The sequence below is a fragment of the Geotrypetes seraphini genome, chromosome 7, assembly GCF_902459505.1.
Source record: "Geotrypetes seraphini chromosome 7, aGeoSer1.1, whole genome shotgun sequence".
NCBI lineage: Eukaryota > Metazoa > Chordata > Amphibia > Gymnophiona > Dermophiidae > Geotrypetes > Geotrypetes seraphini.
The window spans coordinates 89,041,507-89,068,919 of record NC_047090.1 but is presented as its reverse complement, the minus strand read 5'-3'; the positions used below and the strand labels follow the sequence as shown (position 1 = coordinate 89,068,919).

Sequence of the window (27,413 nt, the reverse complement as noted above, 5' to 3'; positions counted from 1 at the left end):
CAGACACTGCCGTAATAAGACGTGGGTGAGATGGTTCTGACATAACAGCACATTTTACACCTATGTGTTAGTTCCAGAAGAGGACAAGCAGGCTACGCTGCGGGACGGGAGCGATTGTGATTGCCAGAGTGGGGTAAGGACCTATTATAATCACCGAGCTTCAGCTGAGAAATAAGAAACACTAAAAGAGTTGTGTGGGAGTCTGTAGCCGAGATGCTGGAGTGCGAGAGTGACATTCACTGCATTGTCCGAGATGTGTGGAGCCTGCGACTAGAACAGCAGGGAAGAGGCTGCAGGTCACAGTATCTGTAGAGGAAGATGTTTGCACAGCATGCGCTTGTTTGACACTGGCCACTCTGATTAGACCTGACTTCATGAACACTGGGGGGGGGGGGGGGGAACCTACTTCGCTTTATAAGAATAGCTGGAACTTTAAAAAAGTAGCACCTACTGTTATGTATTTAGCTTAACTTGCAGATCGTAGAGCTGAGCACTAATTGAAAACTAACAGGTCAATATTCAGCTGCGGCAGACAGCAAATATTTTTAAATGGCGGCTGCTGTGTTTAAAATATATACGAGGGTAAATCAAAAAGTAAAGGGAAAAAACATTTAGGGCTCCTTTTACTAAGGTGCTCTTGCGGTTTTAGCGTGCGCTTGGCGCACTAGACGCTAATGCATCCACAGAGCTTGCGTTAGTATTTTCCGTTTAGCGCGCACTAAAAATGCTAGCGCCTCTTAGTAAAAGGAGCCCTTAATGGCTTTAATAGAAGTGACTGTGAGCAATTGAACATATCACATTTCCACATAGTCCCCATGCAAGACAATCCAGAGAAGTTTGTCTGCTGCTCCCGAAGCCAGGTGAGCACCGCTTCCTTTACTTCGTCGTGCTTTGTCTTTTGCTCTCCGGGTCACAGCGATGCGCCCATGTCTTGTCGCCGGTGACAATTCTCTCCAGAATACTCAAATCTTCTTCATTCTTCTCAGGAACTGGATGGCAACCTCCACACGCTTTTGCTTGTGCAGATCAGTAAGCTCTTTGGGAACCCATCGTGCGCAGACGTTCCTATCTCCCAAATGCAGATCCACGGCTGATATCCAAATTTGCAGCCAACTGAGAAACCATTATTCGTCGGTCTTCTCTAATCAAAACATCCACCCTGTCAATGTGCTCTTGTATGCAGAATGTTGATGGGCAACCAGAACGACCTTCGTCGGTTACACCTGTTCTTCCCGCTTTAAAACGTTTTACCCACTCATGAACTTTTCATTGATTCATGGTGCTGTGTCCATATTGAGTCAATATCTGACGGTGAATTTCCACAGGTATAACGCCTTTTGCCCCAAAGAAGGCGCACTACTGCACATTATTCTTCGATGGTGCGATCTTGCAATAGAGCATTCATGTTTCTGACCTCGTTACTGCCACACGATTAAAAGTCGAGTACTGCACTATGCTTGGAGGCAACCGGCAATGTACGAGTATATATGTTGCATTTCGGTAGCTCTGTTCCAGTTATTGTGTAATTTAACAGTTGCCTTTAAATTTATTTTTTTTTTCCCCTCGTATATTCGGTGCAACTATATGTGTAATTAATGCTGCAGAGTATTTATTTAAGAGCCCTTCTCCAGTAAATTCTGCACTTACTGGATGTTAAAAGCCAACTGTGTGCCCAGCATCTGCCCTGTATTTACTGCACAGGGCAGAGAGTTACTTCATAGCACTGTATTACATGTAGGGCCAGAAGGTTTGGGAACACCCACACTATCAGGCACTAAGTGATAGATTCTGTATCTGGGTGCCTAAAAAGTAGGAGCCTAAAGTTAGACATCTATTTCATGTCAATCACACTTAGACACCCATTACAAAATCATGCCCAACTAAAGCTTAGGCACCTATTAGGTGCCTACAATGCAGGCCAGGGTTTTAAAAGCCTACATTATAGGTGCCTAAATCCTTCTCTGCCCCTAAACACACCTACTTTGGAGTTAGGCACCATAATATAGGCGCCTATCTTATGTAGATTTACCCTCATATTTTTTTCAATTATGAGCTTATTACATGAAACAAAGTCACTTAGATCCATAGTCTATGAAGATCTACCCTAGACTACAGCGTGATTGTGATGAAGCTCAGGAGTTTTAGTAGAGCACAATTTGTAGCTAAGTGACTTCGTTTCATTGTGGCAGCAATACTGATGTCAAAGTTTGAACTGTGCTTTTGCTATTATTAGGAACATAAGAACTGCCATCACCAGATCAGACCTTGGGTCCATCAAGTCCGGTGATCCGCTCACGCGGAAGCCCAGCCAGGTATAACCTGGCGAAAAACTTAGTCACCTGTAACCCTCTATGCGCCTTCCGAGGAGATGTGCATCTAACTTGCCCTTAAATCTTAGAACGGTGGGTTCCACAGCAATCTCCACCAGGAGAGCGTTCCAGGTGTCCACCACTCGCTGTGTGAAGCAGAACTTCCTGGCATTTGTCCTGGGCTTGTCCCCTCTCAGCTTCAGTCCATGACCTCTTGTCCTAGTCACATTTGACATCGCAAATAACTTTTTATCCTGCTCTATCTTGTCGATTCCTTTTATTATTTTAAAAGTCTCAATCATATCCCCTCGCAGTCTCCTCTTCTCAAGGGAGAACAGTCCCAGTTTTCTAAGCCGTTCTTCGTAGTTCAAGTTCTCCATACCTTTTACCAGCTTTGTTGCTCGCCTCTGCACCCTCTCGAGCAGTTTTATATCCTTCTTTAAATAGGGAGACCAGTGTTAGACACAGTTTTCCAAGTGTGGTCTGACCATAGCTCTATAAAACGGCATTATGACACACTCCGAGCTACTCGTGATTTCCTTCTTTATCATGCCCAACATCATGCCTGCTATCTGTGTGAAATTTTGACCCCCCCCCCCTTTTTTTTGCCAGTTTGTGCAGCAAGTGGTTTAAGAAAGAAACATTAATTTCTTTTTGAAGTGGGGTTTTTTTTACCTGTGAAGCACAACTGAGGTTTTTTCTCTACTTCTTTTTTTCTATTGTGCATTTGGTATCTTCCAGGAGACTGTTTCATGCATCTACCACCCTTAGTCTTGATTACCATCCCTTTTCTAATAATTACTAGCATCTTGTTTGCTTTTTTGGCTGCCGCTGTACATTGGGCAGAAGGTTTTAGCGTATTGTCCACGAAGACACTGAGAAGGGTGGGATTTAAGGATAGTTTACTAAGGTGTTTAATAAAGTATGAGTGATATTTAATGTTGATTTCAGCTACCCCAACATTGACTGGATAAATGTTACATCAGGGAGTGCTGGGGAGGTAAAATTCCTAGTTGCCAAAAATGGTCCAGGAACTGACAAGATAGGGATTTGGTCCTTAGTGGAATGCAGGACATAGTATGGGAGGTAACTGTGTTTGGTCCACTGGGAAGCAGTGCTGTTGCTAAAGAAATCTACTGCAGTAGCATTTAATTTTTGCAAGGGCAACTACGAAAAAATGAGGAAAATGGTTAAAAAGAAGCTAAAAAGGTTTGTGGCAAAGGTCAGAAGTGTAAACCAGGCGTGGATATTCTTTAAAAATACCATCATGGAAGTGCAGACCAGATATATTACACATATTAAAAAAGGTGGAAAGAAGAGAAAACGAGAGCTGGTGTGGTTAAAAAGTGAAGTGAAAGAGGCTATTACAGCCAATCAAACATCTTTTAAAAAAAGGTCCCAATGAAGAAAATAAGAAGAGACATAAGCACTGGCAAGTTATTTCTGCAATGCATTGATAAAGAGAGCTAAACAAGAATATGAAGAACAACTTGCCAAAGAAGCAAAAACTCATAGTAACAATTTTTTTAGGTACATCAAAAGCAGAAAACCTGTGAGAGAATCTGTGGGACTGTTGGATGATCAAGGAGTAAAAGGTGCACTCAGGGAGGATAAAGCCATAGCGGAGAGACTGAATGAATTCTTTGTTTCAGTCTTTATGGAAGAAGTAAGAAATCTACTTGAACTGGAAATGGTTTTCAAGGATGATGAGGCAGTGGAATTTAAAGAAATCTCGGTGAACCTGGAAGACATACTAAGCCAAATCACCTGGACCAGATGGTATACATCACAGGGTACTGAAAGAACTCAAACATGAAATTGCTGATCTGTTGTTAGTGATCTCTAGCCTGTTGCTAAAATCATGCATAGTACCTAAATATTGGAGGGTGGCCAATGTTATGCTGATTTTTAAAAAGAGTTCCAGGGGAGATCTGAGGAATTACAGACCGGTAAGCCTGACCTCAGTGCCGGGCAAAATAGTGGAAAAAATTATAAAAAAATAAAATTGTGGAACATGTAGACAAACATGATTTAATGAGACAGAGTCAGCATGGGTTCAGCCAAGGGAGGTTTTGCCTTACCTATTTGCTTGATTTCTTTGAAGATATGAATAAACATGTGGATAAAGGTGAGCCTGTTGATATAGTGTATCTAGATTTCCAGAAAGCTTTTGACAAAGTTCCTCATGAGAGGCTCCTTAGAAAATTAAAGAGTCATGGGATAGGCGTCAATGTTAAATTGTGGATTAAGAATTGGTTATTGAACGGAAAACAAAGGGTAGAGTTTTTAAATGGACACTGTTCTCAATGGAGGAAGGTAAATAGTGGTGTTCTTCAGGGATCTGTACTGGGACCGGTGCTATTTAACTTATTTGTAAATGATCTGGAACTTGGAACTATGAGTGAGGTGATTAAATTTGCAGATGACACTAAACTGTTCAAAGTTGTTTAAAACGCATGCGGACTGTGAAAAACTGCCAGAAGACCTTAGGAAATTGGAAGACTGGGCATCCAAATGACAGATGAAATTTAATGTAGACAAATGCAAAGTGATGCACATTGAGAAGAATAATCTAAATCATAGTTACCCGATGCTAGGGTCCACCTTAGGGGTTAGCACTCAAGAAAAAAAAGATCTCGGTGTCTTCATGGACAATACACTAAAACCTTCTACCCAATGTGCAGCGGCAGCCAAAAAAGCAAACAAGGGGATAGTAATCAAGACTAAGAAAAGGTGGTGGATGCATGAGACAGTCTCCCGGAAGAGGTGGTGGAGACAGAAAATGTGTCTGAATTCAAGAGGACCTGGGATAGGCACATGGGATCTCTCAGAGAGAGAAAGAGATCATGGTTACTGCGGATGGGCAGACTAGATGGGCCATTTGGCCTTCATCTGCCATCATGTTTCTATAATGCCTCTGTATCAATGGTGTGACCTCACCTTGAGTATTGCATTCAGTTCTGGTCTCCTTATCTCAAGAAAGATATATCAGCACTAGAAAAGGTTAAAAAAAGAGTGACCAAGATGATAAAGGTGATGGAATTTCTCTCGTATGAGGAAAGACTAGAGATGTTAAGGCTCTTCAGCTTGGAAAAGAGACTGCTGAGGGGAGATATGATTGAAGTCTACAAAATCCTGAGTGGTATAGAATGGGTACAAGATTTACAAAGACTAGGGACATGTGCTAACTTTTATTAATTGCCACGTGAGCGCATGGCCATTAATTCACAAAATGGAAAATCAGCCATTTTCCAGCTGCTCTACAAATGACCTTAGTGCATGGGAAAGACCTGTGTAAGGGCATGCTAAAGCTACTTTTTCCTGCAGCTTAGTAAAAGAAGCCATTAAAAACTTGCCCAATTATGGTCTCAGAAAACTTTTCCCTAGCCCTTTCTCAAAGAATGTGTATCCTCAACATGCTAGTTGCTGACACCACTGGATTTTATACTTATCAACATCGTTCCATTTCATTTTGGTAATATCCACAAAGGAGAAAAAAGAACAGTTTTCAAAACTTTCCTTAATCCAGAATGTGCCTGAATTCTGATAGCATCACATTCCAGAAGTATGAGATGGCCACTGAAAAAAAAAAAAAGACATTTCTGTTTCTGCAGATGACAAAAAAAAATGACAGCTGCCTCAAATGTCTAATCATCTTGTGAGCCAAACCCAGACCTGCCTCAAACCATCGAATGTATATTAAGGACAACATGTCTGCACTCATATTTGCATCTGCATTTTTTTTTTTTTCATCTGTGCAAAATACAAACATCAACCATTTCCAGTGCTTGCAAACATGGCAGCCCAAAGGGAACTGCTGAAATTATTTCAAAACTAAGCTCTGACAGGTGTTCCACAGGCTTGCCGTGAATTCTCTGCAAGAGACACAACTTAATCAAATGATTATTTCTCATATTCCCCTAGCTGCAAGGAATTACCCCTAGTGACTGCTGTCATTAACCTAGATTCACAATGGTGGGTGTGGCTAAGTAGGAGGAGCCCTTGGGAACTGTGCAGCTAGTCTTCCTTAAGAATGACTTATAAATGGCAATTAAGAAGGAGGAATTTGAATAACTTTCTTTTGGCTGCCAGCAAATGAATTTGTAAAACAGTTTTGAGAATATACTTGAAAAGAATACTCTGCTGCAGGCTTTTAATTTAGAAAATGTCCAGCACTTTTCTTAAAAGATAAAGGGTTAAGAGTCAGCACAGGCAGTCGGTGTTTTAATTTAAATTGCAACATTTAAATTAATATATATTCAGTGCTTGCGAGGGGCAGTTCTATTATCTAGGAGGCTGATATTCATCTGGCAGCAGTAAGCTTTTTTTTTTTTTTTTATTTAGCTGTCATCGGTATTATTCCTGGATATTCAATGTTGGGCATCTCTAACGTGGTTTGATGCAATATTTAGCACCTAACTGCCTAACCAACATTGCATAAAGAGAGAATTGATTTTTATGTGGTATAGTATTTTCTCTGTAGTGGGCTCACAATCTAAGGTTTGTTTGTTTGGGGTTTTTTTTACCTAGGGCAAAGAGTTAAGTGACTTGCCCAGGGTCACAAGGAGCTTCAGTGGGACTTGAACCCATTGGGCTCCTCCTCCTCCTCCTCAGCCCGTGTTTCTGGCCAGTTAAATTGCTTTGAATGTCAACCTCCTGGTACCCATGTTTATGTGCCCGTTACACACGTAGATGTATATAATATTAGCGTTTACATGTATAAGTGCACACTTATTTTTGAAAGTGCCATATGTGAGGCTCCTACATATACTAGTAACTTACAGAATACTGTATATTATGAGCATCCGTGATCCATTTATACACTTGCAGTTATGCTAGATCTATGGCTTGTGCAACTGCAGGCGCCTAAACGTGAAATGCACAATACAGGGTTATGCTTAAATTCTTTGCAGTGAAAAAAGCATAGCTGCACCAGAAGGCATGTTAAGAACATAAGAACGGCTATGCTGCACCAGACCAGTGGTCCATCTAGCCCAGTTTCCTGTTTCCAACAGTGGCCAATCTAGGTCACAGTACCTGGCAGAAACCCAAATAGTAGCAACAGTCCATGCTACTGATCCAGAGCAAGCAGTGGCTTCCACCACATCTGGCTCAATAGCATGCTGTGGCTTTTCCTACAACAAATTCCAGAGCTTAACTATTCTTGAATGAAAAAAAAATATTTCCTCCTATTTGTTTTAAAAACATTCCTATGAAGTTGCACTCAGTGTCTCCTGATGTTTGTGTTTTTTGAAAGGGTAAAAAATTAATTCACTTTTACTCGTTCTACGCCACTTAGGATTTTGTAGGCCTCAATCATATTCCCCATCAGCCGTCTCTTTTCAAAGCCGAAGAGCCCTAACGTCTTTAGTCTTTCCTCATATGAGAGGAGTTCCATCCCCTTTATCATTTTTGACACTCTTCTTTGAACCTTTTCTAATTCTACTATATGATTTTTGAGATACAGCAACCAGAACTGTATGCAAAGTGAGGATGCACCATGGAGTAATACGGAAGCATTTTATTATCTGTTTTATTTACTATCCCTTTCCTAATAACAGTGGCGTACCTAGCATATGTGACACCCGGGGACCATCATTTTATGACCCCCCACATCGTTTTTGACACCCCCTATACCCCCCATCATTTTTTACCCTCCCCCCATCTGTATAAAAAACATGATGGAACCCACCAGTTGGGTCTCAGCCGTGGCCCAACAACTCTTCGGGACTCCAGCATTTACCTAGCTGGGGTCTGCTCACCTTCCTGCTGCTTTCTAACTCCTGGACCCTCTTCTGCTCTTCCCGGCCCTCTGAAAGTCTTTGACGTGCTCCCACACCTCTGGCCTAGCCCCAGCTCCTTCTGCGCATGCATGGAAGTCCGCGCTTATGCCATCAATCCTCCAGTATTCCCCAGTGACCAGCAATCAGTTGATTGCTGCCGCTGGGGGAACCAGACTGCTGCCTCATCTTCAGCACTGCCAGGAGCCAACCGAGGGATCGCGGCAGAGGTGTAATTAAACCTCCTGCCTGCCCTGGGATTGCAGCAGAGCCATGACCTGCCTGCTATTTTCTCCCACCTGGAAGTTCCCGGACCATGACTACAGGGCCGGGAACCCCCGCCTCATGCTTGCATCCGGGGCGGTCCACCTCCCTGCCCCGCCCTTGGTACATCACTGCCTAATAATTCCTAGCATTCTGTTTGCTATTTATTTATTTATTTTTTTGCCACGGTCACATACTGGGCAGAAGATGTCAGCATACTGTCTACAATGACACACCAATCTTTCTTGGGTTCTGACTCCTAAGGTGAACCCTAGCATCTGGTAACTATGTTTATGTGTTTCCATAATTTTATTTTTTGTAATAGTTTCCATTATTTTGCCTGGTGCTGAAATAAGGCTTACCGGTCTGTAATTTTCCGAATCAACTCTGTATCCCTTTTTAAAAATTGGTGTAACATTGGTGGTCATCCTCCAATCTTCAGGTACTACAGACAATTTTAGCAAATCACCAATTTCTAGTTTTGAGGTTTTTCAGTACACTGGGATGTATACCATCCAGTCCTGGTGATTTATCATTCTTTAATTTGTCAGTTTGGTTCAGTATGTCTTCCAGGATCACCAAAATTTCTTTCATGATTGCTGCCAGTCTCAGAAGCCTAAGAAAGCACAAGATTTCTTTCAGTTCCTCTGCATCATCACTCTTGAAAACCATTTCTGGTTCAGGTAGAAACATAGAAACATGATGGCAGATAAAGGTCAAATGGCCCATTCAGTCTACCCATCTACAGTAACCATTATCTCTCTCTCTCCCTGAGAGATCCCACATGCCTATCCCAGGCCCACTTGAATTCAGACACATATCTCATACATCTTCTTCTGTCAAGACTGAATATCCTTTAGGTAGTACTCAAAATAATAAGTATTTACAGTCCTTCAAACTCAAGCAAAAGCAGTACAAAAGACAAAATATTAACTGTGGTTCAAAGTCCTCAATGTTCTTCATCTGGGCTCTCCCCTGTGACTGGTTCTGATGAAGAATACCTTCCTCATCCCTCTCACCACAACTATTTGTAAAGAAAATTCCATATACCCAATGACTGGCCAGGAAACCTAACTTTCATTATTTCATACTACAAGCTAGGTTTCAACTTAGAAGCAGGGACTCCAGAATGTTCCTCATTATAGACATAGAGGGCACTGACTGAGGCTTTACTTTACATACTTCTAGAAGCCTCTTCTCTCGCCCTTCTACTCCTCTGCAGAACTCCTCCAATTTAGGGTCCCACCTTGCTGCCTCCAATCCTTTTCTTTGGATAATGGGAAGGTATTGTGCTTAAGAACATAAGAATAGCCTTACTGGGTCAGACCAAAGGTCCATCACGCCCTGTAGCCCGTTCTCATGGTTGCCAATCCGGGTCCCTAGTACCTGGCCAAAACTCAAGGAGTAGCAACATTCCATGCTACCGATCCAGGACAAGCAATGGCTTCCCCCATGTCTGTCTCAATAACAGACTATGGACTTTTCCTCCAGGAAATTGTCCAAACTTTTCTTTAAACCAGCTACGCTATCCATTCTTATCACAACTTCTGGCAATGCATTCCAGAGCTTAACTATTCACTGAGTGAAAAAAAAATTCCTCCTATTGGTTTTAAAAGTATTTCCCTATAACTTCATTGAGTGTCCCGTAGTCTTTGTAATTTTTGAGGGAGTGAAAAATCGATCCACTTGTACCCGTTCTATGCCACTCAGGATTTTGTAGACTTTGCTTATGCGAAGATAGAATAAAAACAAAATAGCTCAGCCAAACTCCTGCAGGCATCAGTCTGTTTTCCCGAGGCCTGCCTTTGCCTATCTCTAGGGAAAACTTGAGAGTTTCTCTTTCTCCTTCTTTCTGTTTGTGGACTTATTTTTGTGGATTTTACATACCCCCATTCTTTTGTGTTTCATAAATTAAGTCTAACCTGAACTGCATGATCTGTCCTTGACAAAGGCAAAAACTAGAAGGGTACACAGCTTTCAATCTCTCGCTATCCCTTATGAAAAAAAAAAAAAAAAATTGGTTCTAAGGGTCTGTGATCTTGTATGTTAGTTAAATAGAACTTCACGGCTGAGTGACAGCTCTGATCTGAAGCATTTACGCTTAAGTTTTGATCTCTCTGCGTTTGATTAAAACTAATGAGCTCATTTAATTCAAAATGGGAATCTCTGATAAGAGAAATAAGGTTGATGTGATTGGATTAGAGGAGCGAATTAAACTCTTAGAGCAGAAGTTTGTGCTTCTATAGTGTATTAAAAAGCTGTTGGCGTATTATGGTGTGTCAGATGATGAGAAAAATTTCATAGTAATTCATATTTAATCAGAAGAAATGAAAGTACTAAATATAACATGGCTTCTGCTTTTCCCTTGAGTGATAAAGAGCGAGTCACGTTTAGAATGACATCAAATTCGTGCTCTCAAAAGGAAGGATAAAAAACAAAAAAAAAATCCAGAGACAGTCTGCAATGGCAAGGCGGCAAAGCAGGAAATTTAGACAGTTTCCCTCCCCCCCCCCCCCCCCCCCCACCCATGTGTTTCAAGTCACTTTTAGTAAGGTCTACCAAATTCTTCTGTTATAATGAACATAAAATTCTCTTCTAAATATACAGTAAAGCATAAATCACTAAACCGCATAGAACTTCACGGTATTGCGTTATATAAGCTGTTATTATTATTATTATTATTATTAACCCCCTCTTTTACGAATGCATAGCGTGGGTTTTAGCGCCGGCAGCGGCGGTCAGAGACAGTCTGCAATGGCAAGGCGGCAAAGACAGTCTGCAATGGCAAGGCGGCAAAGCAGGAAATTTAGACAGTTTCCCTCCCCCTCCCCCCCCCACCCATGTGTTTCAAGTTACTTTTAGTAAGGTCTACCAAATTCTTCTGTTATAATGAACATAAAATTCTCTTCTAAATATACAGTAAATCATAAATCACTAAACTGCATAGAACTTCACGGTATTGCGGTATATAAGCTGTTATTATTATTATTATTAACCCCCTCTTTTACGAATGCATAGCGTGGGTTTTAGCGCCGGCAGCGGCGATAATTGCTCCAACGCTTATAGAATTCCTATGAGCGTCGCAGCAGTCACCGCGCTAAGCATTCGTTAAAGAGAGGGTAAATTCACAATAGAACGAAGAGAAGTGCTACAGATGTGATCCCCTTTCCTCCATGCTAACTCGTTCAACCTTACATTAAACTAAAACTAACTAAACTAAACCTTGGGTTTATATACCGCACCATCTCAGTAAATGCAGAGCTCGGCACAGTTTACAGGAATTAGGATGAGAGAGGAACTCCAGTGGAGAGTTTAAGAGTTAGATGTAAAAGGGTTGGGAAGGTGGAGAGGCCTGAGAGGGGGGAAATGTTACAGTTTTGAGAATAGCCAGGTTTTTAGGTAGCTGTTTGCCTAAAGCCTCATGCTCCCTCTCTGGCTGTTTTCAAATCCAGACTATAAATTCCCAATTTTGAGGTTGTTTTCACATCTTAACCACTTCTCTATAATATTGGGTGAGGCAAAAAAAAAAAAAAAAGTAACCTCCTAAAGTTTTATGCTGTTTTCTCAGCAACTGCTTGGAATTTCAGTGTGAAATTTTGCAGCTTTATTTGTTGTTACTATCTATGTTTAAGTGCTGAGTGGAACGAGATGACTTTTAAATATGGCAGCTACAGACTTTTTACCGTGACCTCCCAGCCAGTCGGGTTTTCAAGATATCCCTAATGAATATGCATAAGGCAAATTTGCATGTCTGTCACCTCTATTATATGCAAATCTGCCTCATGCATATTCATTAGGGATATCTTGAAAACCTGACTGGGAGGTCACAGTTTAAAAACCACTACTTTAGGCATTAGAGAATCAGGGCCTATGTGAGCAAAATGCAAATAAAACACCATAATAGGCAGGCATATACTATGTTTCCCCGAAAATATGACCTACCCCCAAAATAAGTCCTAGCATGATTTTCGGGGTAGTTCTTAATATAAGCCCTACCCCAAAAATAAGCCCTAGTTAGATCGCCCCTGAAGCCCCTCCCAAAAGTCCCCGACACTCCCAGTAGTGCTTCTCCCCTTCCTCGCCACCGCACAGCCAAACCCCACTGACCCTCCCACCCATCCCCCTGCGTAGCATCTTTCCATCTCTCCCTCCCGTCCGAACCCTGCCAACCCCTCCCACTGCGAGACTGACATACCTCCCTCCAAACAGCAGCATAAGCAGCATTTTAAACAGGCTACTTCGCGGTCTTCTCCTGCTGCATCACTGATGATGTCATCAGCGATGCAGCAAAGGGAAGACCCCGGCAGGAGAAGGTCGTGAAGCAGCCTGTTTAGAGTGCTGCCAACACTGCTGTTTGGAGGGAGGTATGTCGGTCTCGCGGTGGGAGGGTCAACATAGTTCTGCGCAGGGGGATGGAAGGGATAGAAAGATGCTGCTAAAGGGTTCTGCTGCACAGGGGGGATGGAAGGAAGGGAGGGATAGAAAGATGCTGCTCAAGGGTTCTGCTGAATGGGGGGATGGGAGGGAGGGATAGAAATATGTTGCAGAGGGACAGCACAAGGGGATAGGTGAGAGGAGAGGAAAGATTCTGCACATGTGGCGGAGAGAAAGGAAAGAGGAAGAATTGGAGTGGAGGAGAGGAAAGGAGAGATGATCATTATACATGAAAAAAATAAGCCATCCCCTGAAAATAAGATAGAGTCTTATATTAATTTTGGGTCCAAAAAAATGTACTAGGGCTTATTTTCGGGGAAACACAGTATACGTGGAGGTAAGGCTGTTATTAGAGGGAGAAACTAAGGCAATTGCCCTGGGTCCTCAGACCACAAAAGGCCCCCAAACCTGCCCAAAGTTGAAGGAGGTACGGCCCTCCAAAGGAATTTGGAGCCATCTTCTGTGCCCCAGCATTTGTAATACTGTAATATATGTAGAGACATATCTGAGTTAGAGGGAATGTAGGGCATGGTTTAAAAAAGGCTGCTTGTCGGATTTTTTTTATTTGGTGGGGCCATATTTCTCTTCGATCAGAGATTAGATAAAATCAAATTATATTTTGTGCTAAATTACAGGTCATCCCAGGAGATTAAGTTGATTTTTATGTTATGTTATTAACAAATTGCTTTTCAACTTTTTGTCTATATTTATCTAAACACACACACACATACTGTGTGTGTGTGTGTGTGTGTGTATATATATATATATATATATATACACACTAGCTTTATAGCCCGTTACATTAACGGGTGCTAGAATATATGTGTGTGTCTGTCTTTATTTCTTTCTCTCTCTGTCTCCTTAGCCGCTTTTCTGTATTTCTGTCTTTCTTTCTTTTGGCTGTCCACCACCACCCCTTGTGTGTTCCCCCTGTCCATTCTCCCTTCTTTTTACCTCCCCTGTGTCCACCACCACCCCTTCACTGCTCCCCTTATCCAGCAGCAGCCTTTCTCCCTTTGTTTTACCTCCCCCCTGTCCATCAGCACCTCTTACATTCTCCTTGCTCATTAACAGTACTTATCTGCTGTATTTCAAAATTTTCAGCCTCCAATCTCTAGCTGCTTCAGATCATACACACAGCACTCCTAATAGTTAAGCCGCTTCTGTTTGTCCCAACGTGGCCTGTGTTTCGCAGTTCAAAAGTTGTTACCGTAAACACTGCTTCAGGGCTTTATTTGAACAGAGTCCTTGCTGCCCCCCCCCCTCACTTCCCGCGGGCCCGACTACGAACCCGGCGATCAAGCAGCGTGTGCAGCAGTCTTCACACGCTGCTTCGGGTCCTTCTACTGCCCTGATTTACTCTGGCACGTCCCTGATGACATCATCAGAGACGCGGCAGTAGAAGGGCCTGAAGCAGCGTGTGAAGACTGCTGCACACGCTGCTTGATCGCCGGGTTTGTAGTCGAGTCCGCAGGAAGGAAAGGGAAGGGAAGGGGGGGCGGCAAAGGACTTGGACTCCTCTTGTCTGTCGCGGAGGCCGGCCCGGCTCCATTTCTCGTTTCGTCCCGGAGAGGGGAGGGAGGGGGGCAGGAGACGCTGTAAGTGTAAGGGAGCCGGGAGAGGAGCCACCGCTGTGAACTTTAAAATAAGGGAGGCAGAGCAGGCAAGACCACACATCACCTTGCGGTCTGCAAGAGAGGGAGCGTTAGCCACGGACCTACGGATCACAGATCAGGGATCACAGATCACGCAGGTATGAGTGCGCATGTGCGGCTAGCTTTTTATTATATAGGATATACTAGTCTTTACGCCCGTTACATTAACGGGTGCTAGAATAGATGTGTGTCTGTCTTTCTTTCTCTTTCTTTCCTTGGCTGCTTTCTGTCTGTCTGTCTGTCTGTCTTTCTTTCCATCTCTCTCTCTCCTTGGCCACTGTCTGTCTGTCTTTCTCTCTCCTCAGCTGTCCATCACCACCCCTTGCCTGCTCCCCCTGTGCAGTAGTAGCTCTTCTGTGTGTGTCTTTCACTCCCATCTACCTGTCTTTCAGTTTCTGTGTCTATTTCTGTCTGTCTGTCAATGTCCCTGCCCACTGCCTGTCTTTTTATCATGCCCCTTCTCTACCTACCTTTTTTTTTATCACGGGCAACCGGCACACAGTAAACCACCATGCGTGAACTCATTGTAAACCGCCAAATGTGCATGCGCAAAATGCGCACGCACCAAACGCACCGAACCCGCCCTAACATTTCTCTGCCGGCCACGGAGCTACTGATCACAGAGGCAGGGATCACGCAGGTAGGAGTGCGCATGCGCGCTTAGGGTTTTATTATTAGTGATACGTGTGTGTGTATGTATGTATATGTATGCCCATCTGTATGAACATATATATATATAGATAGATAGATAGATGTTCATACAGATGGGTATACACCTACCCACCAGACATACTAACTGAGAGTATGTATGATCTGACACTGAGACACAGTGATTAGCGCAGCACAAGCCTGTGAATTTCTGTCCTTGGCAAGAATGGCTTAAGTTCATGCAGAGCTATTTTTGTTGTTTGAAGAAAACCAAAACAAATATGCCCTTTTTGGCATTAGCAAATAGAGGAGGGACTGGGTAGGTCCAAACAGTCATGCCCCGCTCCCTTTCACTACCAGCAATCCATACATTCTCTTATTGTATAAAGATGTATTTCTTATAATCTCAAGAATTCTGAGATTTGAGTAGCAAAATACTTCTGTTTAGAGTACATAGTCCTACAATTCAGTCTTCACCGCTTGATTTTAGCTCATAATCATAAAGGTTCCTTTTCTTCGTAACAGTCACTGTGATATTAACAAAGGTATCCTGACTTGCAGTGTATTACTGTGCAAGTGGGCAGGGTCAAGGGCACCCTGCTGTTCTCTGTTATCTCTGTAGGTTCAAGCAGTCTGAGCCTTTCCAAGGAGTTGTTCTCATGTTATAATAGCTTGGCAATATAGGTGGTTACACGGGGAGCATGAAAGAACTTCACACACCACTAGAATGGCTTTATATACTGAAAAAAGACATATTTCTTGATTCTCACTTCCACCTGCCCCCATTTCATCTCCCCTCAGCTCCTTCCCTCCCATCTGTCTCAACTGACTGTTCACCTCTCTCTTCCCTTATCTAGATTTCCCTCTCTCAACCACTTTTCATTGGTTTCAATTCATCTCTGGGAAGGTGGGGGAGGAGTCTTCTCTTCTGCCAACAGCAGTTGGTAACCCTACCAGTAATGATTCCTTCCCCACACCCCAGATGTTTGGTATGAATGTGTGCAGTCGTCACCCTAAAGCAGGGATCTCAAAGTCCCTCCTTGAGGGCCGCAATCCAGTTGGGTTTTCAGGATTTCCCCAATGAATATGCATTGAAAGCAGTGCATGCACATAGATCTCATGCATATTCATTGGGGAAATCCTGAAAACCCGACTGGATTGCGGCCCTCAAGAAGGGACTTTGAGATCCCTGCCCTAAAGGTATGTGACCATGCACGTGCATATCCTGTAATATGTACAGAAGCACAGAGATAGGCAAACCCTCCATTACAGAACAGTGACTCAGATTATTTAAACCACCAGCTTTATCTGTGTCTATGACCAGGGACCTTAAGCAAGGATTGTAACAGAGACATTGCCTTTTGGGGTGATCCACTGTGTTGCAGTGAAGACAGGCTTTGTTGCTGGCTAAAGTAGTTGCCTGGAAACTAGGGTTACCAGATTTTACTATTGTGTAACATCTGGACCCATGAGCCCCGCTCCATTCCGCCGCAGCCTCGCCCCCCCCCCCCACCCCCTCAACTTATTCTCGTGCTTGGAGCTGCGTCAAGAGGGCAGATGCCCTCCCGACATGGTCCCGAGCTGGAAGGTTTCAAAACCCGAACAAAGTGGCGGGTTTTGTAAAGCTGTCCAGATGCCTGGATATGTCCTCTTAAATAAAGGACATATTCAGGTAAATGAAGACATCTAGTAACCCTACTGGAAACTAAGGCCCAGCTTCTTTAACTGGCGTCAATTTTTAGGTGTCGGTAGGTGCCCAAACTCAGTAAAAAAATGCCTACTGGCAACTAAAAATCTGCACTGGAATCGCATCTCTGTAGGCACTTTAGGCCACCTAATGCCACTGTGGGTGTGGCTAACATCGGAAAGGGCGTTAGGCGGCCTAAAACACCTATGGACGTGCAATTCACATCAAAGGTAGGCACCAGAAATGTAGGCCTAGAAAACCCTGGCCTACATTTTCGGCAGCAACCTTTGCCAGAGGCATAATTCTTTACCTAGAACCGCCGAGTGATTGACACGCGATCGGCGGCCGCTTCTAAGGCAGCCACCGACAACGGTGCTGGTTACAGAATCCAGGTCTATCTCTCAGATTCTATTTATGGTGCTAAAAGATCTCAGCCTCATTTTTTACATGATCCTAAGATGCATGCACATTTTTAATTGCTGAAGAAGCCACTTAGGCCTGGATTCTCTAAATGGCGCCAATAGTCATCCAAGTTCAGTGAAAAACAATGTTTAAACGATGTTTTAAACTGATTTTCAAAGCACCAACCAGCACCTAAAAAATTGGCTCTGGAATCGTGCCTCCGTAGCGCTTTATGGCGCTTAATGCCACCGTAGGCGTGGCTAACACTGGAAGTGGCATTAGGCGCCATAAAGCAGCTACAGAGGCGTGAGTCACATCAAAGGTTGGTGCCAGAAATGTAGGCCTACATTTCTGGCGCCTACCTTTGCCAGAGGCATGATTTTTTTTTAATGCCGTTGCGTGATAGACACAGTTCTGTTAAAGCAGCCACCAACAACGTCGCCGCCATATGATAGACACAATTCTGTTAAAGCAGCCACCGACAATGGCACCGGTTAGAGAATACGGGCCTAAATGCCTGTAATTGAAAACTAACAATCAATTATTGATGTTAATTGGCCTCAGTTGGGAGTTGTGTGCGCATCTCACTGTGTGCTATTCTTCAACGCTGTGTGCACAAAACTCACCTCATGTAATTCAAAAGGGGGTGTGGTCATGGGAGGGTGATGGGTGCATCATGAGCGTTCTCACATAACCACATGCCGTGAGTTGCATGCCGTGAGTTTTGTGCACGCAGAGTTAGAGAATTTGGGGGAGCCACGCCTAACTTACACGCTGGAATTTGAACTGGGATTCAGTTGGCATAAATCCTCAGTGACCAAAGTTTGGTGCAGGAATCGGCTCAGAGTTATTCTATAAATAGTGCGCACCTCTGAGCAGCCTTTGTAGAATATCGCTCTGGGCATCCTTTTTGTAAATACCTGCTTAATTTACATAGAGGTCCTTTTTCCAAGTTACGGTTAGCACTAGTGCTTGCTTACTGAAGCTTAAAAGGTCTTACCGTGGGACAAGTTCAGGTGTCCTGCAGTATTTGTATTTTTATCATGGAAGGGCAGAGAGTGGGTGTCTCTGTGGTAATCAGGTAGTACAGTTACATAGCCGCATGCTGATAAGCATATGAGCGTTACCACCTACAAAACAGGTGGATGTAAGGGTTTACATACTAATTTTTGAATGGCCATGTGCTAATGCTACATTATTATTTGAACATTGGGATTTGGAGTCCTTTATTATTCTGAAGCATGTTTGAAAATTGGCTGCTTGAAGGACATTGCATGATCTAAATCTGTCACATTTGAATCTGAACGATCGAAGACTTCAATTTCTTTTTTTGAATATAAGTACATTTTTAAAAAATACATTTCCTTTTTTTCTTTATATAGTTAAAAGAATTATTTAAAAGAACTGTGTTATCTAGTAACTCTATTTAAAATTTCATAAGGAAGTTTTTTTGACCACTGATGTATCCACTAATAACTAGTCCCACCCACATCGCTGGTCATACCTTAGATATGGTATTTACCCAAGCATCCCAAAGAAACAACTTCCAAATATTAGCTACTATACAAGTCCCATGGTCAGATCATTTTTTAGTCTCTTTTCAACAACTAAACTCAAATTACCAAAGTAATTTAAAACCTAAAACAATTACCACCAGAAACTATAACAAGTTAGAAGCTGCAGACATCATATCTAACTTCAGCCTTACTTTAGAACAATTATCCAGCTCTACTGTTGAAGATAAAATCTTAGCATGGAACCAGTCCATTGGTAAAGTCTTAAATTCTATTGCACCAGCAATCACCTTCACGATCTCTCCCCGTAAACAAAAAAATCCATGGTACTCAGCAAACCTAAACCTATTTAAAAAAATTGCGTTTTCTTGAACGAAAATGGAGACACTCATCAATTTTAATAAATTCAAGGAACATGCCGCATATTACAGATCTGAAATTAACAGAACCAAAAAAGAATATTATACTAAACAAATTAAGAAGACTAAAAACTCCTCCACTTTATACACAATAATTAAATCCTTAACAACAAAGAAAAAAGAAATGAACAAATCCAATCTTACACCATCAGCACAAGTCCTCGCCACTTACTTTATCGACAAAGTACAGAAAATTAGAGACACTTTCCTGCTTATCTCTACTCCTAGCCACTCTGCAGATTATGTGGATTCTAATACTTCAACTAACCTGTCCTATTCAAAATGTTCTCGCTTCACCCTTCCTAGTTTGGAGGAAATTCAAAGATAGAAACATAGAAATTGACGGCAGATAAGGGCCACGGCCCATCTAGTCTGCCCACTCTGATGACCCTCCCCTACCTTTGCCTAGTGAATAGAGCCCACGTGTCGATCCCATTTGGCCTTAAAATCAGGCACGCTGCTGGCCTCAATCACCTGCAGTGGAAGATTATTCCAGCGATCAACCACCCTTTCAGTGAAAAAGAATTTCCTGGTGTCACCTCGTAGTTTCCCGCCTCTGATTTTCCACGGATGCCCTCTTGTTGCCGTGGGTCCCTTGAAAAAGAAGATATCTTCTTCCACTACGATGCGGCCCGTGAGATACTTGAACGTCTCGATCATGTCCCCCCTCTCTCTGCGCTCCTCAAGTGAGTATAGCTGCAGTTTGTCTAACCTTTCTTCGTACGGGAGATCTTTGAGTCCCGAGACCATCCGGGTGGCCATTCTCTGTACCGACTCCAATCTCAGCACATCTTTGCGATAATGTGGTCTCCAGAATTGCACACAGTATTCCAGGTGGGGCCTCACCATGGATCTATACAATGGCATAATGACTTCCGGCTTACGGCTGACGAAACCCCTGCGTATGCAACCTAGGATCTGTCTTGCCTTGGATGAGGCCTGCTCTACCTGACTGGCAGCCTTCATGTCCTCACTGACGATCACTCCCAAGTCCCGTTCTGCTACCGTTCTTGTTAGGATCTCACCATTAAGAGTATAAGTCTTGTATGGATTATGGTTGCCTAGGTGCATTACTTTGCATTTTTTGGCATTGAAGCTGAGTTGCCAGGTCCTAGACCAGCGCTCCAGTAGGAGTAGGTCGTGCATCATGTTGTCGGGGATTGAATCTTCGTCCGTTGTGCATTTTCCCACTACATTACTTAGTTTGGCGTCATCGGCGAATAAGGCTATTTTACCTCGAAGCCCTTCTGCCAAGTCTCCTATAAAGATGTTGAATAGGGTCGGTCCCAAGACCGAACCCTGTGGCACTCCACTGATCACCTCCGTCATTTCTGAGGGGGTGCCGTTCACCACTACCCTTTGAAGCCTACCACCAAGCCAGTTCTCAACCCATTTCATCAATGTGTCACCTAATCCTATAGAACTCATCTTGTTCAGCAACCTGCGGTGTGGTACGCTATCGAATGCTTTGCTAAAGTCCAGGTACACGATGTCCAGGGACTCCCAACATCCAGCTTCCCCGTCACCCAGTCAAAGAAGCTGATCAGGTTGGATTGACATGATCTCCCCTTAGTAAATCCATGTTGACGGGGGTCCCGTAGATTTTCCTCATCCAGGATCTTATCCAATTGTCGTTTGATCAGAGTTTCCATAAGTTTGCTCACTATAGATGTTAGACTCACTGGTCTGTAGTTTGCTGTCTCCATCTTTGAGCCTTTCTTGTGGAGTGGAATGACGTTAGCCGTCCTCCAGTCCAACGGGACGCTTCCTGTACTAAGGGAGAGGTTGAAGAGTGCCGACAGTGGCTCTGCCAAGACATCACTCAACTCCCTAAGCACCCTGGGGTGTAGGTTGTCAGGCCCCATTGCCTTGTTAACCTTGAGTTTTGACAGCTCATCGTAGACACTGCTGGGCGTGAATTCGAAGTTACTAAATGGGTCAACTGAGTCTGCCCTTGTCTGTAGTTGAGGGCCAAGCCCCGGCGCTTCACGGGTGAAGACTGAGCTGAAGTATTCATTTAATAGCTGGGCTTTTTCGGAATCCTTTTCCACATAGTCTCCGTTTGGTTTCCTAAGATGTACAATCCCGCCAGAGTTTTTACTTCTATCACTGATATACCTGAAGAAGGATTTATCTCTCTTCTGGATGTTCTTTGCCAGAGACTCCTCCATGTGAAATTTAGCCTCCCTGACTGCTGTTTTGACTGCTTTTGACTTGGTCAGGTAGTCTGCCCTAGAGTCTTGTTTCCCCGATTGTTTGTAAGAGATGAATGCTTTTTTCTTTTCCTTGATGAGGTCCGAGATCTCCGCAGTGAACCATTGCGGCTTGTTGTTTCTTCGCCGCTTACTTACTAATTTAACATAGCGGTTTGTCGCTTCTTGTATGGTGGCTTTCAAAGTCGACCACATTTCTTCCACGCTATCGGTTTTTGCTTGGCTTTGTAGCGCCTGGTGAACAAAGGAACCCATGTCTTGGAAGTTTGTGTCCTTGAATTTGAGGACCTTGGTCAGCGTGTTAGATTTAGTGAAACCTTTCCTAAGATTGAACCATACCATGTTGTGGTCACTGGAGGCCAATGTGTCGCCCACCGAGACCTCTGTGATGTATTCATTCGCTTAAAACAAAAGGGACTAGCACAGAGGTTATCCCTCCTTTCCTTTTAAAATGATTTTTTTCCATTTTTGACCCTTACATTAAAGATTTGGTTAATTCCAGTTTATCATCAAGATCTCTGCCCAAGACTTGGAAACAATTGATTATTTATCCAATCATTAAGGATCAAAATATTAGCACTCAGGACATGTCTAATTACCATCCAATAGCAAACATACCATTTATGGCAAAACTTACCAAAAAAATAGTTTTCCATCAAATCTCCGAATTCGTTGAGAAAACAAATGTACTTCTTCCTAACCAAACTGGTTTCCGTCACTACCATTCTACAGAACTTTCTTTGTTAGGACTTACTACCAAAATACTGTACCATCTTGATCATCACCAATCAGTACTGCTTATTTCCTTAGATCTTTCCTCCGCCTTCGATACCATAAATCACAGCCTGCTATTAAAGCGACTTTATGAAATTGGTTTATCTGACCAGGTCATAGACTGGTTTGTTTCCTACTTTACTGACTGATCATCCAAGGTCATTTTTAATGGCACGTCTTCTGAACCGTCTATCACCAAACACGGAATACCACAGGGTTCCATTTTGTCACCATTACTCTTCAATATCTTTATGTCGCCCCTTTTGACGGTGGTCCAATCTATTGGCTTTACCACGTTTGCTTATGCCGAAGATGTGCAATTAATCCATCCCATCGACCTCAACAATATAAAGGAGGTGGCATCTATTAGCCATAAAATAGGAAAAATTAAATCATGGTTAGACTCAAATAAACTGTCTCTAAACATCAACAAATTGAAACTTATGATCTTTCCTTTTAAAGAAGGAATATCACTTCAGGCCCCCCTGAAGCTTGAATCGCTCCCCATCAAAGTTGTCCCTACTTTAAAACTGTTAGGAGTTACTTTCGACAGTAAATTTTCTTATCATTTTCACATTAGCACAGTCGTTCAGAAATGCTTCTATCGACTCAGGATGATACATTCCCTTGCAAAGTTACTAGAACCAGCTTCTTTAAACACATTGATCCACTCTCTAGTAATTTCTTGCATAGACTACTGTAATGCCCTGTACAAAGGCATTACAAAAAAGGAAATTAGACGGCTTCAGATTGTACAAAACACAACTATTAAGATCATTTATGGCGCAAAGAAATACGATCGTTTCACCTCTTCTAATCAGTGCACATTGGTTACAAGTCGAACATAGAATAAGTTACAAAATCTTACTTTTAATATTTACAACAAAATTAAACAATCAACCAGAGTTCATTAACAGACTTTTAATTCCTTATAATACTTTAAAATCTCTTCATTCAATGACTCAAAATCTTCTCATCATACCTTCTTTAAAATTAATCAATACGTTGTGCTCCAATAATTTTGCTGTCACTGCCCCTACTCTCTGGAATTCGCTGCCAAACCATTTGCGTAGTGAATCCGAAATAAAACAATTTAAAGCAAAATTAACATTCTTGTTCCAGGATGCCTTTGGACAATAACTGTCCTCTTAAGGACAAAAATTAAAATTATTACTTTTTACCCTAACCTATTGTGTTTTCCCTTTTTTGTTTCACTTCTCTTTTACGATTGTAGTTCTTCCCCTTTTTCCTATTGTTTGAAGTTGGTCTATATGTCTTATTAGTGTTTTATTAAGACTCCTAGATTTTATCAAGTATCCCCAGTTTTAATATGTTTTTATGTAAATTTTATATTGTACACCGCTTAGAAACCTGATTAAGCGGTTTAAAAAATCTTTTAATAAACTTGAAACTTTCTTCTGATTTTATGATTATCAGAAGTAGGTGGCCAGCAGTGGAAGTCCAATTTAGTCCTTCACAAGTTCTATGCAACACTCAGGTTTTTTCACCCTTTGCAGTTAGAAGCCTTTGATCTTTGTTGCTTTAATTCATTCGGCCACTGGTTAAGTAGTACCATTAGCGTGTGTCCATTAATTAAAAAATTGAAAAAATCGACCATTTTACTGTTGAGCTAAAAAAATTGCCTTAATGCATGGGAAAGAACTGCATAAAGGCATGCAAAGGCCACTTTTTTGACACTGCTTTGTAAAAGGGCCACATAATGTACATTTGCAAGGTAGCGTAATGATGTGAAGAGCATGATTGGGTCAGGTGCATTCCCTTAAGATGCAGGAAGTGTTATAGAATAGAGTGACAATCCTTTACACAGCACCATCGAGCAGGACTGTATTTAGCCTTTGATCCCCGTTTCTTTGCCTTAGGACCTTTCAGGGACCCCTAAGGAAGACAGGGTAGTCGGAACACGGACCGTGTTGGGTCCTTAGTTCCCATTCTTTGGGTCCTAGACATTTTATCATGTGGATTAAAAGATTGTACCTTCAATAAAGCCTTCATCTTGGACATCTTCTCCACAGTTGTTTTTGTTTTCATAGAATAGAGCATATCTGCAGCTAATTTGCCCCAGGATTTACACCTGGTTTCAGCTGGCATAAACCATTGCACCCAAAGTTGAGGGTGGATCCAGGCACTAAGTGTTATTCTATAAAGGGTCTTATCCTCAGATTCCAATATCACTGACTAATAACCCTTCAATTATGATGTCTACGTGAGATGTTCTCTTCCTAACTCACTATCATATTTCTTGTTCTTTTTTTATTCTTTTTGTTTTTTATTTTATTTTTTATTCTTACTTATTGATGGTTTGCTATAAGGGCTAGGTGACCTCAAGTGCTCACGTCTGTCTTGTTTTGGTCCTAGTCCTATCAGAGCAGCCTCATGCAAGCTATCATTAGTCACTTGTGCCTCTTATTCCTTATTCTATTTTTTTAATTTTTATGATAGTAATGATGATAATACTATAACTTGTACTAATCACTATTGGACCACATACACGTTTTTAAACCTTTTTATGTACTTAGCTTTTTTTTTTTTTTGTGTCCATACTGGTGACTCCCGGATGTACTAAGTGGGAGGTAACTCAACTGGTGCCCATTATAGAATATGTTTTTTTCCAGCACCATTTACTGGCCCTTGGTGTCCTGAGAACTGATTCAGTTACTACTAGTAGGATGGTTTGGGTCATTTACCCATCCTTGCCTGCTCTTGGAATTCATTGAGAGCTCACATAAACAAGAATCCACTACCACAAATTTTAAACGGAGGATAATTTATTTCTCAAGCACTACTACTACTACTACTACTTTCATTTCTATAGCACTACTACTACTACTATCATTTCTATAGCACTACTACTACTACTACTTTCATTTCTATAGCACTACTACTACTACTATCATTTCTATAGCACTACTACTACTACTATCATTTCTATAGCACTACTACTACTACTACTTTCATTTCTATAGCACTACTACTACTACTATCATTTCTATAGCACTACTACTACTACTTTCATTTCTATAGCACTACTACTACTACTACTACTACTTTCATTTCTATAGCACTACTACTACTACTTTTATTTTTATAGCACTACTACTACTACTTTCATTTCTATAGCACTATTACTACTACTACTACTACTTTCATTTCTATAGCACTACTACTACTACTTTTATTTTTATAGCACTACTACTACTACTTTCATTTCTATAGCACTACTACTACTACTATCATTTCTATAGCACTACTACTACTACTACTTTCATTTCTATAGCACTACTACTACTACTTTTATTTTTATAGCACTACTACTACTACTACTTTCATTTCTATAGCACTACTACTACTACTTTCATTTCTACAGCACTACTACTACTACTATCATTTCTATAGCACTACTACTACTACTACTACTTTCATTTCTATAGCACTACTACTACTTTTATTTTTATAGCACTACTACTACTACTACTTTCATTTCTATAGCACTACTACTACTACTTTTATTTTTATAGCACTACTAGACTTATGCAGTGCTTTACATCAAAACATAGAGCAGTCCCTTCTCAAAGAGCTTATAGTCTAGTCAAGACAGACAAACTGGACAAGAAGGTGCATCTATAAATTCCCCGCCCCATATTCTTAAACTTCCAGTAATAACCATCTTCTTGTTCCCTTCTATCACCCTTCTGTTCAAGGTTCAGGAAACAATGTCTCATTAATCTGGTGCACTGGCTTCTGTGCTTAGTCACACTGAGTAAGGAGTGGGAAGCACTGTAGTAATTTACTTCCAAGGAATATAAGGATTCACGCATAAATCTAAATTCTGTGTCTCTCCTCTTCTAGTGGAATCAACAAGTCCCAGTCTACTCGTCAACGACAACTCCCTGGAGCGCTCTTTCTTCATCCGCATGAAGTCAACTCTGACAAAGAGAGGTGTTCACATCAAATCCTCGGGATATAAGGTATGTGTTATTGTGAAAAATATTAAACTGCAACTGATTAACAGAGGCAGCACAAAAGTGCCTAGTCTGCTCCCGTGACTAGAATGTTCTAATCTCTTTCCAATTTAGGACTCCACCCATTTGTCACTCTCCATTTTGCATTTTAATTCCTGGTCCAGTCAGTGCTGGTAGGTAGGAATGTGCATTTTTTCAAAATGAGTTAAAATGGACAACAATATATCCCATGAAAACACAAAATTTTGTGTGCCATTAATAGTGACAGTGTATAATAATGACAGTGTTCCAAAAGAGACACCAAGGTTTCATTATAGTATAAGTTCCTACCGCGTGACTCTGGGGTGCCGAAATGGAGGTGCTTAGTTATAGAATTATTTCCACGTTGTGTAATATTAGACACTATGAAGGTAATTTTATACAGTATATGAAATTATTTCCTCCTGCTATTACAAATAGGCTTGTCTTTGTATGTGACATAAGATCATAGTTTGGGCAGAGTCGGGAAGCTTGTGTGTAGGTTACAAAACACACACCCATGTGTATATATGGAAATAAATATACGGTACATTAGCCTATGCACAGCTTAACAATTGTTTATTAATATGTCAATATATGAGGACATACCTTTCCTACTTTTAAGACTTGTATGTTCTAAATTCTGGTCAGAAGCCAGCCCCTTATATAGGAAATCTGGCATCTTAAACACAAAGGGATCCCATGAATACATAAAAATAGATTCATTATAACAGGTGCGTAGGTTCTTCTTCTGTGATACTCTCCTTCACCCCGTTGACCATCTGGAGGCCTAGTATTTATTAGGGTTATAAACTGGTCACTACCCTAGATACAAGTGACTTACAATATTTTTCCTTTCCAAAAGGGCAATAAGGTTATGCACATTCAGCAAAGGGGTCATAAATAGTTTTTATTTATTTAAAAAAATTTGTATTCTGCACTATCAACATTCCTAGGCAGATTCCAACAAACATTCATCATTTAAAACAGAACAATACATGAAGCAACAATTACTTAATATCTTCAAAACACTTAAAGGAAAAAAAAAATCAGCATTGAAATACCTCCCTAAATAAAAATGCTTTCAACAAGGTCTTAAAACAGTCAACATCACCAAGCCATCACAATTGTGCAGGTAATTGATTCCATAACTGTGGTCCATGCACATAGAATATAAATTTCCTGTATTTTTTGCAAATTTCACAAACAGATGACACCACCAGGGCTTTGCTATTCAAGGGACGTAAGTTCCGTGTTGGTCAATCAATACAAAGGGAGTGTAGTTAATGATCTTACTAGTCCCATAGCTTAGTCCT

General features: G+C 41.7%; 1 protein-coding gene across 4 annotated transcripts in view; it reads left to right on the top strand.

Annotated features, from left to right (window-relative positions):
* NPAS3 (neuronal PAS domain protein 3) overlaps window positions 1–27,413 on the top strand; it is a 1,959,780-nt gene that overhangs the window by 1,762,688 nt on the left and 169,679 nt on the right. For all 4 annotated transcript variants that reach the window (XM_033951269.1, XM_033951270.1, XM_033951266.1 and 1 more), the window contains one exon: window positions 25,967–26,085. In XM_033951269.1, the coding sequence (XP_033807160.1) occupies window positions 25,967–26,085 (119 nt within the window). The remainder of the gene's footprint in view (window positions 1–25,966; window positions 26,086–27,413) is intronic.